The 16,324-nt window shown below is 38.9% G+C and overlaps 3 protein-coding genes across 6 annotated transcripts in view; 2 read left to right on the plus strand and 1 right to left on the minus strand.

The window, feature by feature from the left end:
• Positions 1 to 4,794, plus strand: LOC110830543 (serine protease snk-like). Its single transcript, XM_022065603.2, has 6 exons — positions 1 to 251; positions 413 to 567; positions 1,076 to 1,188; positions 1,732 to 1,991; positions 3,071 to 3,240; positions 4,448 to 4,794. The coding sequence occupies exons 1-6, from the start codon at positions 146 to 148 to the stop codon at positions 4,613 to 4,615; spliced, it is 972 nt and encodes a 323-aa protein (XP_021921295.1). The 5' UTR covers positions 1 to 145; the 3' UTR covers positions 4,616 to 4,794.
• Positions 4,178 to 16,324, minus strand: part of LOC110830542 (uncharacterized) — a 27,012-nt gene continuing 14,865 nt past the window's right edge. For 3 of the 4 annotated variants that reach the window (XM_022065602.2, XM_022065599.2, XM_087345115.1), the window contains exons 9-12: positions 15,335 to 15,421; positions 14,788 to 14,964; positions 14,034 to 14,267; positions 4,178 to 4,605 (exon numbers count right to left, since the gene is read on the minus strand). In XM_022065602.2, coding sequence (XP_021921294.2) covers positions 14,039 to 14,267; positions 14,788 to 14,964; positions 15,335 to 15,421 — 493 coding nt within the window. In that variant the 3' untranslated portion in view covers positions 4,178 to 4,605; positions 14,034 to 14,038. Of the gene's footprint in view, positions 4,606 to 8,802; positions 9,302 to 14,033; positions 14,268 to 14,787; positions 14,965 to 15,334; positions 15,422 to 16,324 lie in introns of those variants that run through there. The other variant, XM_087345120.1, reaches the window with a different exon arrangement.
• LOC110830544 (venom protease-like) lies at positions 5,032 to 13,757 on the plus strand. Its single transcript, XM_087345143.1, has 7 exons — positions 5,032 to 5,214; positions 10,072 to 10,311; positions 11,114 to 11,265; positions 11,530 to 11,639; positions 11,904 to 12,163; positions 12,863 to 13,035; positions 13,245 to 13,757. Exons 1-7 carry the CDS (start codon positions 5,154 to 5,156, stop codon positions 13,410 to 13,412), a joined length of 1,164 nt encoding a protein of 387 aa, XP_087201269.1. The 5' UTR covers positions 5,032 to 5,153; the 3' UTR covers positions 13,413 to 13,757.

Genomic DNA, 16,324 nt, shown 5'->3' on the forward strand with positions numbered 1-16,324 from the left:
GCCGAATTAACAGTTCTTGCTCATAAAACAGTGAAACATTTAAATCACCAATAAATGCGTGTTTTATCTGCAGAATTTTACATTCATTGCTGCGAAAGTGATAAGATACGACGCTATTCTTTCGACAGATCTGTATTATATCAGAATGAATGTTCATATGGCACTCCGTGTAGTCAAGTTTCGATATGCTGTGCTTGGGCACGCTTGCATCACCATGGTGCTTACAGCAAGCGGCGATATCAGTAAAACCAGTAAGTAAAATCATTTTGACATTCAATAACGCTGTATTTTGGCAACGGAGTGTTATTACAGGTTTCGTATGATTCTCAGAATAAACTGAGATTACTTCCTTCTCCCTTCCCCAGAAACAAGTTATTATCCTCGTAGCAATTACACATGTCCGTTTTTATAGTGTGTGATAAATACTCTGAGACTGTAAGTCAGGAAGAGGACAGTCCGGTGCTGACACCTGGTGCGGGGACGAACAAAGTATCTACATGCGGAATAGTTGAAGTGCCGCTCGTAGTCGGAGGCACCAACGCCGCGCCGAGGGAGTTTCCTCATATGGTATGTACGAACTTTTCTGCCCTACAAAGTTTTAGACAGACATAAAAATTCATGTAATATGTGCGTAAGCATCGGGTGGTAAACATGCTTCAGGAGGATGTATAAAAAAAACCCGCACGCGATATATATGCACGAAAATTGCGCAAGGAGTTTCATAATTCGTCCCTTTCACCGAATATTGGGGTCGTCAAATCAACGAGGATGAGATGGGCGGTTCATGTAACACGCAAAGGGAGGTAAGAAATGCATGCCACATTTTAATAATGAAGTATCAAGCGAAGAAAACCACTTTAGAGACCTAGACGAAGAAGCTGAGATGACACTTGAAATAGATCTTAGAGAAATAGGAGTGAGGATATTGAGTGGATTCATCTGGCACAGGACACAGTTCGATGATGGGTTTTCATGAACACAGAATTATCTTTTAGTTTCATAGAAGGCGGGGAATGTTTATGAAAAGCTGACAGACTATCAATTTCTCACGAGTTTCAAGGTCTGCAATTTTCAGGCAATCATCGGCTACGGGTCATCAGAAAGAGAAATATCGTGGATGTGTGGTGGTACCCTTGTGAGTGACGAATGGGTGCTGACAGCAGCGCATTGCAGTAAGAGCAGAGACAAGTAAGCAAACACACATCGGTCTGTCGCTGCCACTGTCGTCCGGGTTGATGCGCCGTGTAGTCTGGTGGAAGTTTACCGACGTTTCAGAGGTCCTAGCTGCCTCCATCATCAAAGCCCTGACCACGGCGCAACAACCCAGAAGACATCCATCTTCAGACTCACCGTCATGAAAATCTCAGATGTTAAAACACTTCGTTTTCGCTAATCGCGGAAAGATTAGTTCTTTGCGATTTTGAATACATCATCAGCCTCGGTGTTGAGATACATATTTCAAATACTTTTATAAAATACCCTAATCATATTTTAAATTTCTCAAGGGCACCCAAAATCTCTTCAGATGACAAAGAACGTGTCTGCGAGTATAGATTTCAGATAGCCTGTATTATTATAATAAGAACAAATATTCAGACTACTTACGAATACATTTTGACACCAGTGCTTGCTTTTATGAGGCCGGAACGGGCTGACAAGTTGCCTAATTCTTTCACTCCTCGATGAAGATGATGTCTGCTCATACTTTGCTCCTGTTGGACGCCTTTCCAGAGGTCCAGCGAAATGGGTTCGACTCGGTGAACTAAATTTGGAAGAGAATGACGAAGATTCGAAACCCAAGGACTTCAATATAGTGGAAATAATCCCCCATCCAGATTACAAACCGCCATCAAAATACCACGACATCGCACTCTTTAAACTCCGCGAGAAAGTTGTGTTCGACGCTTACATTCGGCCGGCTTGCCTCCAGGTCGAGAAAGACTTCAAGGACACGAAAGGAATTGCCATTGGATATGGACGGATGGACTACGGTATTTTAAACCTCCATTAGTACCTTCTAATTTAGTAACCCCCAGGATATCAAATCCAAAAGTTAAAAGAAAAGGAATGTCTCTTTGCGATCGGAATTAATCCTAAACTAGTGTTTGAAAACATGTCGGGAAAGAAATCAACGCCTAAGCATATAAATAACTGCAAACTAATTAACTACTTATCTATCTAACTATCTAAGTAACTAACTAATAATTTGGTTATGTTTGAAATTCGTGTTATAATAGAGCAGGATAAAAATCTGATTCCAGAAGTCCGCACTTTACAATCTCTTTTTAATATTTCCTTTTAACTATCGTGACCTTCTGCAGAAACAATTGAAACTTTTTTCGAGTCGAACGACTGACGCTGATAACATTGAGTCATGAACCTACTGAAAATGTGTCAGTGTTGCAGGCGGTCTTTAAAACAACCTTGTAATAAATGTTTATCGAAGTATGCTGAACTCTATTTACCCGACTTTTTAAAAGCACTTTAAGCATCTTTTTTTTTGTAAGTGTAGAAAATAATTATGCTCTTATGTAGTCCTATAATACTCGACGAAATTGCGCAATTTGAGTGAAATTAGAAATGTCAAGACAATATTTCGTAAAATTCTGATGTATCAAATTTAATCTAAATTGGTTTATCCGTTCTCGACCTTTTTATGCATTTATACAGAGAAGCACACATTTTAAAATGTTGTGAACGCATTTAAATATGAGTTCCGGGCCGCCATTTTTTGTGATTGTAACTAACAAAGCTTCAGCCGATTAAACAAACTCAATTAAAAATGAAAATCGACGGTTTCCTTGTAGGGCGGACACTCCTGTCTCAATTACCCAACCCTTTAAAGCCTACTGGTAACTATACGTACCACCTGCTTTAACAATCATTAACTCCGAAATTTGTACTTATGGGTTTGCTACGATTCTGAGTCGCAAACAGCGATTATGTCCTTAAGCAATATTAATTGACTAATCTTTGTAATTTGTGTTTTCTTTGCGGTACGGACTGAATTCTTAAACAATACGATTTAGATGAACACCAGCCTCGAAGTGTAAAGTGTATTTATCTTCAGCTAGCGATGCCCAGAGCAAGGAGCTTATGAAGGTCATTCTGGATTTCGTGACAAATGACGACTGTTCCACGTATTACAAGAATGACGTCGGAGGAAAGCAGATTCCGAAAGGCCTAATTGACGCTCAGATGTGTTCTGGTGTACTCGAGGGAGGAAAGGACACTTGCCAGGTGAGTGGTAGAATCGTAGACTTCAGACGTTATCTAACATCTCTATCAACTCTTGAAGTTATTTACGATCAATAGGCCTGTCCCTTGCGTAGTCTGTAAATAAATATTTATATGGAGTCGTAATGTTGTCAGTCCAACATTTCGCTTTGAATCCGGTTTACTCAGCCCAAATCCATTAAAGCTGGTATCATCTACATGGGTCTGGGAACGTTACCAGTTCAGTCCTTGAGGAATACGTAGTGCACTGGTGGGAAAAGAACCCTGGGATTTGCTATTTCCTTACGCTCCGGCGTCTTTAATTTCGGTAACCATTGGATACAAGCCACGGTGGTCTAGCGGTTAGAACGCTGGCCTTGTAATCCTGGAGTCTCTGGTTCGATTCCCGGCGGTGCCCGAATTTATAACTTGTGTTGGGCAAGGCCGTGGTCTAGCCAACACGGAGTTTTCCTCCGGGGGCTTCCCCGGTTTCTCCGTGGCATCCCAACAATTACTCCATTCACACACAGAAGAAGGCAATGGCAAACCACTTCTGGATCATCTGCCAAGAACGTATATAAACAGGTCCCAGTCCGAGAAAAGGATGGAAGGATCCTGTTCATATGGACCTGTCGTCAGACAGAACACTAATAATAATAATAATAATAATAATAATAATAATAATAATAACCATTGGATAGGAGGCTGGGTGAGCCTCAGAGCCGTTGTGGATTTGATGGGGAAGAGAGAATCGCTGTCTCTGCAGGGAATCGAATGCCGGTCGTCCAGAACTTAGCCTAGTCACGCCACTAACAGCTTTCCCGGACAATACCCCGAGTCTCTGGAGGACGAGTACGAAAGACTAGGGCCTTGAGGGTCAATTATTAAGAAGACCGTGGACAATGGAGTTAATTATAATGATGCAATTAAAATCCTAGTGGTAATTATACATCCCACCTGCTTCAACAATTAATAAGACTGTACTTTTTATTTATGTTTCATGTGATTGTCAGTATAAATGGCGATTATTTTCTTAAACAGCGTTAACCAGTTTATCTTTGTAGTGGTGAAATGTTTTGTTTTCTTTGCGGTACGGACAGAATTCTTAAATATTATTTAGGCGTGAGCTTTGGCTTTAAAGGGTTGATGTAACATCCCCAAAATGATCTATAATTTTACAAATACAAACAGGTTTAAAACCGATAGAATGCGAAGTGTTCTTAATGTGCAGGGTGATTCCGGAGGTCCTCTGCAGGTGGTGCTGGACAATCCCTACTGCATGTACAGTGTGGTGGGTGTGACGTCATTCGGCAAGTTCTGTGGGTTCAAGAATTCCCCTGCGGTTTATACCCGAGTGTCTTCATACGTCCCCTGGATAGAGAGCGTGGTCTGGAAATGAAAATTATTGAAACGAGATGTTAATCTAAAATACATTCGAAAATAATTTAATTTTATATTATAATGAACTTAAAAATAACATATTTGTAAACATATTAATTTAAATCAATAACAATTCATGTTTATACCATCTTGTAACACGTATAAATAAATGCTAAGCTACACGTTTAGAATGACATATTCTGTGAAGGAATTTTAAGCACTGATCACACCCATGACTGTCATTTTAAATATCATTCACGTCGAGTAACAAGCCAGAAGGCCAAATTCGACGTCACCGTCCTGAGAACCTCAGCTCTCCCTGTGTGTTCGTATTTCCTTCTTGTATCTGGTTGAGTTTCCTCAGGTGGAGAAATGCGAGACTTTAAACTGTCGGAAATGATGGTACCACTCTGACGTCATACACTTGCATGACCTCAAGAGAGTAGTTCGGTTTATAAGGCAGTTGCCATGACGACTACCTGTTTAGTTTGCCAAGTGCTTCGTCTCGTGTAGTTAGAATTCACGCGTGCTGTAGTTGGCTGTAGGTTCGAGGAAAAATGTATTCGTTTATCGTGTTCCTATTTTTAATCTGTTATGTTTCTGCTCAGAACGTCGAAGGTAAGTTCTACGTCAACGCTGGATGTGCTAATTTTCTGTCATCCTATCCTTTTAACATAAGAAACAAGTCTGATGTACGTTCTTGGCACGAAGCGGAAACATCATCAGACATTAGACGAATTTTATTTTGATTTATAACTCTCCAATATATGCACGTATTGAACATGTGGCATGCACGGCAGAGATGAGAAATGCATACAATATTTTTGTCGGAAAACCTGAATAGAAGAGACCATTTGGAAACACAAGGTGTAAATATAGGATAATATTAAAATGAGTGTTATAGAAGTAGAGTGCAAGGGTTTAAACTGTGTTCATGTAACTCAGAACAGGAAACGGGTAATGAATCTTCGAATTCTATAAAAGACATTTAATATCTCGATACTCATCATGATTAATTAATTTCTCAGGAACTTGTTTAATTCAGTTCGACCTTCAATACCAAGTCGAGATATTTTTATGCGTTTTCTGCACGAATAACATAAAATTAACGCAATATTTCAGCTTAGAAAATTTCGAAGATATTTCGAGAACATTTATTGTTGTTAGATTTTACACAGTAAGTTGTCGGTGGGAAAGGCGAAACATGGATCGTGTGGCGTCGAATGAAAACTGTGGAAACAATAAATTATTAATTATCAGTTGAAGGCAAAGAAAGAAAGTGTTTAACTTTGCACTCATGTAACGTATTAAAGAAAACTTGAAACATCAATTAGTGCAGAAAGTCTGCCTTCAGATGGAAAAGGAGGTCTTAGTCATTTAATGAACAATATACTTTTAGAAGATGGCTGTCTTCTGGGTTGTACCGCTGACTCGTCGTCAACCCGGAGACAGCACATCTTCGTATTCACCGCCGTGAAAACCTCAAATCCTTCTTAAACTATTTTTAAACCAACACATCGCACGGAGAGCTATGCAATGATATTGCTACATTTCAGAAATGTCACTCTTCTCAGAAGCAAATTCTTGAACAAACTGATTTGTATTTGTCCATGAATGTTCCTTTTACTTTACTTCTTGTATCAAGTATGATGAATCAGACTTGCTATTTAAGGCTAATGTGTGGATAATGGATAATTATAAGCGTTTATGGGACCGTGATGCAGTCTACATTGATGTAATTAGTTATAATAAACAGTTATTTATTTTAATCCGTCTTATCACAATATTTAAAATTTCTTATAATTAAGATAATAAAATATATTATCATTGATGTTCCATATCGATTGATCGATTTACATCTTTGAACATTTTACACAACATGTTTCAGTTTTTATAAAACCATCATCAGGTGTAAAATATCTACGAACTTAAAACTCAAATATGATTCCATTTGGTGGTGTTTTCATTGCGTTTGTTTTTCATTTTTGGGCGGAGATGTTGTTTTTTCTTAAATTTTATTGGATGTACATATCGGTCAAAGATGTACTTCTGGACATATCGGAACAATCACTCCTACATCTTTGACCGATATGTACATCCAATAAAATTTAAGAAAAAACATCTCCGCCCAAAAATAAAAAACAAACGCAATGAAAACATCACCAAATGGAATCATATTTGAGTTTTAAGTTCGTAGATATTTTACACCTGATGATGGTTTTATAAAAACTGAAACATGTTGTGTAAAATGTTCCAAGATGTAAATCGATCAATCGATATGGAACATCAATGATAATATATTTTATTATCTTAATTATAAGAAATTTTAAATATTGTGATAAGACGGATTAAAATAAATAATTGTTATAATATTCACAATATGACACAATTACACTATCTTATAATAAACAGGTCAACTGTTTCTTCAGGCAAATCTGGTAGAGTAACTAGATGTACTCTTTGATTTATTTTTCACATCTCACTGATTTTCACGTCCATTTATTGAAGATCCAAATCAGTTTTTACGGAGCTAATTAAATTATAAACATGACGTTTAAAAAAAACATAAATTATTTTTTTTATTAATTATATATTCACCAAGTTAAAACATATTTCAAACACAGCTAATAGAATTTAATTAACAGTCTTTAATTAATTGTCCAAAATTCAGTCCGTACCGAAAAGAAAACACTACCAATAACCAAGATCAATCGATTAATTCTGTTGGGAAAATAATCGTTGTTTATTCTGAGAATCGTACAAAACTGAGAAATTCGCTTTGTGGGAAGAAACAATTAATAATTGATGAATGTTAAAACAGATGGCATATATAGTTACCAGTAGACTTTAAAGTGTTAAATATATATTTTATGACAGGGGGTACACTAAAAACATTAAATTTGCGTCTCTACTTTTAGCGTAAACTTTAAACATCGGATGTAATCGAAGCAAAACTACTCAGAGCAGCTCCTGAGGTGGAAGCTACGGACAGACAGACAGACAGTTTCCCCTCAGTGCGTTCATTTATATACACCGTGCAACAAGCGCATAAAAACCATCACATATGTTGCATTTGCTTACACATACTATTTCATATTCCGTTAGTACCGTACAGTTTAAACCACTACAACTAAGACAGGAGCTAATATTTCAAGATAGGCAGATAAGAGAATATCGAGTGCTTAATCGATAGAGTTATTAATTAGTTTATAATTGCTTTTAATAAATACTTTCTAGCACTATTTTTGATTGAATGTACATTATTAATCTACTGACCCGTGATAGTGCAGATTGAAAGATTAAAGAAAAGTTAGAACTGAGCTTCGTGAGCAAATGTTTTGAATCACGTAGTAACAATTACCGTCTTCCTTTCAGGTAGCAGTTTCAATGTCATGACTGTCGTATTATATAACCTTATTCTGGTCAGTGCTTTTCACAACATGTTCCTTTCCTTTTATACAAGATTGCTATCTTAGACGGGTTTACGGAGCACTTTGTGGCTTAGAAATCGTGGCCAGAAATCTCTTAGTTGCTTTAAATTTCGTCTAATGAACACTTATTAACTTTACGCCAGTGTCTGCTAATGATTCTACCGTACAATACTTAGTTTCCAAGACAAGTTTTCTTTTTTATAGTAGTGACGTATTCATATGTTAGTTTCTCAGCCTAAGACATTGAAAAAAAGTATTACCAGGAATGAAGGTCGTGTCTCTAGTTTATTTATACGTTATTTAACAACGCCCTGTTATATGATGAGTCATTTAATATAAGATATTATGGTAGGTTGATTATATAAGGCGAAATGAGAATAAATTGATTTTTGAATTATTTAACGGCTTTTAAAACACGTATATTATACAGCGCCAACTGGTAAGATGACGTCAAACAACAAATCGAAATACACTGTGTGTTCATTCTATGCACTTCGCTCAGATATTGTGTTACAGCTTTGACGTTTGTATTTTAAAATAAAATCGGAAAATTTTACATCCCAAGGAGAAGATTCGAAAAGAAACGTCTGCTCTAGTTCTCTGTGAAAACCTTTGAATTCTCACAAGTTTTTATATATTTTATTTAGTGTTCTGTCTGACGACAGGTCCATATGAACAGGATCCTTCCATCCTTTTCTCGGACTGGGACCTGTTCATATACGTTCTTGGCAGATGATCCAGAAGTGGTTTGCCATTGCCTTCTTCTGTGTGTGAATGGAGTAATTGTTGGGATGCCACGGAGAAACCGGGGAAGCCCCCGGAGGAAAACTCCGTGTTGCCTAGACCACGGCCTTGCCCAACACAAGTTATAAATTCGGGCACCGCCGGGAATCGAACCCGAGACCCCAGGATTACAAGGCCAGCCCTATGACAGACGCTGTCTTGATCTAAGGTCGATACCAGGTAGAGCTCATTTGCTTCTGGATTGTAGGTTTCACACTGACATTTCTAAAATAATCCGTGCCAAGTCTCTGTGTAAATGTCACTTCCTATCTCTTAAGAAGGCTAACTTGTATAGACTAGAAATATAAGGAATTCTGGCGTCTGTTTCATTAAAACGGTTGATCAACTTAAAGACCATTAATGAACGATGTTCTGCATTGTCCGTGACTTTCAGAGTAACAGTCACTTGGACACAACAGGGGCCTCAGTTCGCAAGATGCGATGATTATTTCAGACGTGTGGGCGCGCTGTTTGATGTGCATGACCTCTCACTGAAAATGGAAATATCACTCACCAACAGGTCTGTTCATATGTAGAGACAAAAATGGCGACAACAAAAACAAACCCTGCCAAACATGTTGCGTATTTGTAGTCAATGACGTGACAACGTTAAAAAAAAGTACTATCGCATTTCCTCGATTTTAAGACGCCATCGTCTGTAAGACGCAGGCTTCATTTAGTAAAAAGATTCCAGAAAACATACGTATATTACATAAGGAATTGTCAATATTTACAAAAACGCACACACAGAAATCATAGTCGACAAATGAATGTTTTTTTCGTCGTACATTCTTTGCTCCCTCATAATTATTTATTTTTTATTTTCTTATTTATCGCCTCATTCTCCTCTTATTTCATTCCCAAATAATCAAAATGGGATACCACATATTTGAGGTTCTCACGGTCGTCAAGACTCGATTGTGTCCTGAGCTGTGACACCGTGTAGTCTCGCAGGAGATTATCAACTTTCAGGAGGAACACACCACCTCCATCTTGAGTACGCAGTACTCATCTGAAATGTTGATAACAACCTACAAGACCACATGGCGTCACAGCCACGAGACCACGATCGACATTGAACACTATACGAGTCTTGTTTTGAGTGGTTACATCGAGTCATAAACATTTACCAAAACACGCCGAAGAAAACCGCATTGATCTGGACAGAAGGATCGAACAACCCAGTTATAGAACACGCTCCGTCTGTACTGAATTGATTTTTATTGTTCGAATAAACTAGTGCAATTGGTTCCGGTTTCAGGCGACCGCTGTACCACACGAGGTGGTTCAGCAGGCACATGCAAGAACATCGACCGGTGTCAGATCGCCAAAGATGAGCTGAAAAGGGGAAATGTGCCTTCGATATGCGGGTTCGAAGCACGTGTTCCTATCGTGTGTTGCCCCTCAGTGCAGCCAATCTCAACAGAGCCCACGCGTTCCCCGCCAACTGCGCCAGTCACGCCAACACAAGAGAACACTTCAGGCGGCAAGAGTAAACAGAGTGAGTGAAGTCTTCACCAATAAGAACTTTTCTTCAAATTCTTCTGTCCGCATAGGCAAACCAGTAATTATAGCGTTCATTTAATAAAGTTAGATTAAAGTACGTGAGGTCAGTATGGGGTATTATCTGCATATTGTCGTTACTGTACTCATGACATATCACAATGTCAGCGAGGGAACTAACTCTTACGTCGACGAGATGGAGACACAAGAGTTGGATTTAATTATGGATTTTTTAATTCTATTCTAAAACGTATCCGAAAAGAGTTTGTGCCTGTAAAGGCGTCATTAGCTTGGTGTTATTACTTGTATCAATTTGCGCATGCGCGTATATTTAAGATGTAATTTAGTTCCATAGATTATGTATATATCTTATGGACTTAAAGGGACACTGGAAATATTTGATAAACTACTATTTCCTGACAATTTCCATTTCAGGCACGTTAACATATAGAAGATGCAAAAATTCGCCAAGTTTTTCTATCTACATTTAACAACTCGAGAGCCGCTGAACGAATTATCATTAAATTTGGTATTAGGATTCGTGCTAAAATATGTCGACAAACCTACATTTTAGTTAAAATCAGACAACAACAAAATACAATTTATATAAATGCTATATCAATTTCTGAGCGAGGGAGTGACTGGATGGGGAATCCCATCAAGTCAGTCTCCCACGCAGTGACGCTGGGAATCCCCGTGTATGTAGTCAAAGATTAAATGATGGCGAACGTGTCAGAACTGCAGGCCTACATTACCTTGGATTTTTTTAAGTTTAAATGATGTGTGAATTGTTTGTGCAGAATGCAAGGAGTACTCCAGTTTCGTTTATACGAAAGACGGGGTGACGGTCCTAGTTCCTGGTTACGAATCCAAGAAAGTTTCGCAGTGTGTGGCAGGCAAAACGCTAATCATTGGAGGTGTTGAGGCCGAACCCAAGGAATTTCCTCACATGGTAAGTTTTATTTTACGAAGTAAAATGCAAAGGACACTCAAGTATGACAATCTGTAGGTATCTAAAAAGCTTTTTTGCCTGACATATAGCTTTTATGCATGCTTATATGAAAGTAATACATGAAAGCATACTATTCTTGGCTCACTGGTCGCAGTATTTCCAACCTTGAATTTTCAAATATTCCTATCTTACCATCGATTACAGGACTACACAGGTTATAGTTTTTTTCTCAAACAGAAAATACAGGTTTCTTAAATGTTTCAGGCTGCGATTGGCTACGGAGCAAAGAACCAGGTCTCGTGGGCTTGTGGTGGAACTCTCATCAGCGAGAGATTCATTCTCACTGCGGCGCACTGCGTCTCGTCAGCGGATTGGTCAGTGACTTGACATTACTTAAGTCAGTTAATTAAAAATTACAATTACAATTAGAGAGAACTTTAGTGGCATGATGTTCATACCAATTTTCATAAAAATCTGTCTCTTGGTTCAAGATCTGTTCTGGGAGATGAATACAGAAGATAATGTTGAGACGCGTAACATCGCCATAAAATAAGGGTGACAGATATAGGAAGAGGATAAAGTGATACGATTACTAAGAGCAGTGGCTGGACATTATAATTCACGTGTTTTTTTTACAGGGGTTTGGCCAAGTGGGTTCGTCTGGGCGATTTAAATCTCAGGTCAACCGATGACAAAACACGGACTCAGGATTTTTCAATAGCCCAAATATTCCGACACCCAGGATACGCCAAACCGGCGCATTACAACGACATTGGCCTGTTGAAGCTAGACCGGGACGTCAAATTCGACGGATATGTGCGTCCAGCGTGTCTTCACGTGGAGCAAGACATCCCCACAAAGATGCCAGAGGCTATCGGCTGGGGGCTTACGGACTGGAGTAAGTAGAAACTCACGATTTGTCAACAGGCATTATAAATTGAAAGAACGTAACATTTTGAAGTAAAAAATCATTTATCACTTGAATTATTTAAAAGCCAGGTTCATGCCTCATCACTCGTTGAGAGAAAGGATATCATTTTGTTAGAAGATTCCCAGGCTTCACCCACTCGTCCTACTGATACTGGTAGAATGAAAGTGACGATATTACAGTAGTGAAATTTGAATACAGACAATGTTACATTTAATTTTTTGAGTAGTTTATAGTAAAGCAGATAGTTTGGAAATATAAATAATTTGGTGGCCTTTATACCAAACAGAGTAATTTAGAACTTAATTTTAAAAAAAATAAAATTTTAATATATCCTCAAAGGAAACACAACGCGTGTTCGTAACAAAGGTCAATAATATATTAATACTAGTATTATTAGTGACAGTGGCTGGGATCTAACCGGGTCCTTTCGAATATTTGGCTAATATGATAACTAGTTCTAGTGGTTAGATTGCTAGCTTATCATTCTAAAGGTCCTGGGTTCGATCCTTCCCGTTGACACCACTACCACTACTGCTACTACTACTACTACTACTACTACTACTACTACTACTACTACTACTACTACTACTACTAATAATAATAATAATAATAATAATAATAAGGCGGTAAGAAAAGTTTGGAGAATCGTTATATTTAACTTTGCAGTTGGTTCGAAAGGCAGTGACGTTCTGCTGAAAGTCGGGCTCAACTTCGTCAATCCAGAGATCTGCAACGACACCTTCGGCCCCTTGATCGGCGGCAGGGAGCTCCGTGTCGGAATTACCGCCGACTCGATGCTGTGCGTGGGCGACCTCAACGGCGGCAAAGACACGTGCAAGGTGAGTAGAACCACGTGGCCCCGATGACCACGTCCCTCCAATTCATTAATCATCCCGTCATTCGTCGTTAAATAAATCAAATATATGAGAGTGGGGGTTGTCAGGGAGGCGAAGACGTCGATGTTGTTCTCGTGGCTTGGCAAAGGCCAGCAGACACGCACAGTCGCTTTTGATCTGGCCATAACCACGTCATATCATTTAATTCGCAGGGTGACTCTGGCGGTCCCCTTCACATCCGGCTGTCCGAACCGTACTGCATGTTTGACGTGATGGGAATCACGTCCTTCGGAACCATCTGTGGGTCCAAGAACGCTCCGGCCGTCTACACCCGGGTGTCACACTACGTTCCCTGGATCGAGAGCATCGTGTGGAGTTAGTCCTCAGTTTCACTTCGACCGATACAATGACAGAATCATCATCAGCTGGTGACCCGTTCCAGCGTCATTCGTCCCAAAGTATCTTCAGCGAATGTCCACGGTTTCTGAATGCGCGTTCTTTGTTATATTTGAATGGTTTGGGAATTATGTCAACATGTTGACTTCAACTGTTCGTATGTTTCACAACGTTGTCTAATATGTATTTTATTTCTTGTTCTTTAATGTCTTCGTATAATTTAACGGCATGAAGTGTGTTTTATTCGGTGTCATGGTAAAATTAATATTACTTTGTATGAAATTTCTGGAACCGTGATATAATATTTTAATATAAAATATAATAATTTTTTCGAGTGTAGAATATTAATTACGTCTGTCTCCGTCTTCATCGCCCTGATGATGGAGGCAGTATGACCTCTTAAACGTTGGTTACCATCGACCAGACTACACAGCGCAACAACCCAGAAGACAGAAATCTTCAACTTAACCCAAAAACTTACCGCGTACGAAAACATCTGAGATGAAATATCTGCGTAGACACTTTCTCAAAACCTGCAACTACAACTGAAATTCTACGAAAATAATCTAATTTAATACTACGATTAACGTTTATCTTCACTGTACCGGTGTTAGGGGTCTTCAGGAATGTCTAGTGGCCTGACGTCCTCTGCTTCTACTTCAGCGCTCCGATCAACGAAGTCGGGATCCTGGCTTCTTGTAACGCCACGCGACCTGATCTTCATTTCAGTCCTCTTAAGAGAGACGTCTCCAAGCCAGTGTTCCCAGATGAGGCCCCGAAATTCTTCCCTTAAGTCGCTCACCCCGTAGTACCCGCCATTCAGATTTGATTCGAAACAGCTGTAACACGTTCAGTTCCACGTCTAAGATGAATTCAGATTGTGACCGCTTTGAAATCATTTTTCATATCTGACGTTCTGAGCTACTGTTAAAACTAAAAAATTTAAACTTAGAAATAATTCAGAAATAAGAAATTTAAGGAAAAATTGTGACGTGTACAATTTTAAAAATGGTAAAAAAATAGCGTAATTTCACAGCCACTTAAGTTACGCTCGCTGTTAGCGCCCGGTTGGCTGCAGCTGGCTAACGTTTGCATCAGAGGACTTTTATTTATTTATTTATTTCAAAGTGTTAGCCAGGTTAACACGGCTAACATAAATTTTCCGTCCCTGATAACTAACTGCAATGCTATATGAACCAATAAAACCACAGCCCACACGATTATGACGTCTATAAATAACAATTTAATGTAATTTAATTATCTCGTGTGTTTCAATAGTTATCGCTTCGTACTGATATTTTTTGGTGTAAGAGAATTACGCCTGTAAGATAAGGGAGTTAGTGGCCGTGGTTAGTATACCTGTAAAACCACCATCCACCTCCATATGAAGGAACACAGGGGCAACAGGCCGGTGCTTTGTCATTGTTACGATCAATTGCGCTGAACGAGAAACCGTCGTGAGCGGAAAGCGAATCCGTGGCATTTCCTCGGTAACCCCCGATGCTTAATCGGTATCCGTTCTCTTCATTCGCTATTCTGGAACAATTAAAATAACTTAAAATTAATTCCCTAAAGGACGACTACGGAAATAATGCGATGGCAACAGGACAAACGCATAAATCATGAGAGTTCGCGAAAATAAAGAAAAATACATTTCTTGAAGTCCCCACTAATTACGTTTGTTGGTTTCGCTGTTTTTGGCAACATTCGCAAAATGTCAAATTCTGGCGAATACGCCGGAGTCGTTACGCTATGCATATATTTCCTAACTTGTGTATGATCCCTTCTCTTACGCTACATGGATGCCACCATGAAACAGTGATAACATAATTTTGGTTGCCTTGTCGTTAGTACTGATAACAAAAAGATTTTTAAAATAGTCTATTTCATTTGCATACCAACTCACTTGAAATGTGTATATTCGGCCCAAGCTGTCTTGCCGTCGAAAGATTCTAGATCCACCCTCAGCGTCACCTCCTGAAGACTAGTCAACCTGCAACATTAAATAAAACCCACGACAACGTTCTTAAAACTTATAAGTGTCCGAGGGCGACTGTCTTCGGGGATGTTGCGCCTTGTCTCGCAGTAATTGACCCAGGTTTCGGAGGTGCTTACTGCCTCCATCATCAGGGCGATCGCCTCTTAAACGTCAGTCTATTTCTACCAGACTACAGAATCGTTTCACACATTGTATCATCCCTTATATGATTTTTGCTGTAAGTACATTAAGTAGACGCTCAGATTCCACGTAATTTGCTTCTAGGCAAGTATACTTAAATCCCTTATGGGGTCTTCGTGTGTTCGTACTTTGTCGCTTGTAAAATTCCACACCTTCGTTCATTTGGTTTCTTCAATACGTCCTTGACCTCCCAGTGGTATTTTATCACGCACCTTTATTTTTTTTGAAAAAAAAGTACATAAGCCGTAAATTCAAATTTGGACTGAGCTTACTTATATAAATACTAAATACCTCTCTAATAAATGATGTTACCGAGTGTTTTAAATTCGCCGACCTTTGGAAGCATTTGCGAATGGTCATTAATCACGAATCTCATTAAATAACAAAACATTACGACAAATGTAAATACCCAAGCTATAAAGAAAACAGGTAAAACTATAATAAAACCTGCTTTTTCTGTTGTTTAAAATTCAGCTTCAAAAGCACCTGTTTTATGGGCATTTCTTTGTTTCTAGCTGTAAAACAAAGACCGAACGAAATGGCTTCTTGGAATGAAGGACTAGTTCTGTAGATCCGTAGGCCTTGACATCGCCTCTGACGTGGGGAGGAGAGGGGTTTGGAATTAATATCTCAGAAATATACGGCGTAGCTGGCTACAGCTATAATGTTGGACTAGGTGCTTAAAAACTGACTTCTCTGTTCTATTTTTGCCGTAAG

Source organism: Zootermopsis nevadensis, unplaced genomic scaffold, assembly GCF_977971745.1.
Source record: "Zootermopsis nevadensis isolate Lab colony 2312 unplaced genomic scaffold, Znev_1.0 Znev_ptg000001l, whole genome shotgun sequence".
Classification (NCBI taxonomy): Eukaryota; Metazoa; Arthropoda; class Insecta; order Blattodea; family Termopsidae; genus Zootermopsis; species Zootermopsis nevadensis.

What these genes read in the sequence shown, in the direction of transcription:
- LOC110830544 (XM_087345143.1), top strand. Translation starts at nt 5,154, where the DNA reads ATGTATTCGTTTATCGTGTTCCTATTTTTAATCTGTTATGTTTCTGCT. An exon ending in CCAAGGAATTTCCTCACATG is followed by an intron (nt 11,266 to 11,529) that starts GTAAGTTTTATT and finishes TAAATGTTTCAG; the next exon opens with GCTGCGATTGGCTACGGAGC. An exon ending in CTGGGGGCTTACGGACTGGA is followed by an intron (nt 12,164 to 12,862) that starts GTAAGTAGAAAC and finishes TTAACTTTGCAG; the next exon opens with TTGGTTCGAAAGGCAGTGAC.
- LOC110830543 (XM_022065603.2), top strand. Translation starts at nt 146, where the DNA reads ATGAATGTTCATATGGCACTCCGTGTAGTCAAGTTTCGATATGCTGTG. An exon ending in TGCAGTAAGAGCAGAGACAA is followed by an intron (nt 1,189 to 1,731) that starts GTAAGCAAACAC and finishes ACGCCTTTCCAG; the next exon opens with AGGTCCAGCGAAATGGGTTC. An exon ending in ATATGGACGGATGGACTACG is followed by an intron (nt 1,992 to 3,070) that starts GTATTTTAAACC and finishes ATTTATCTTCAG; the next exon opens with CTAGCGATGCCCAGAGCAAG.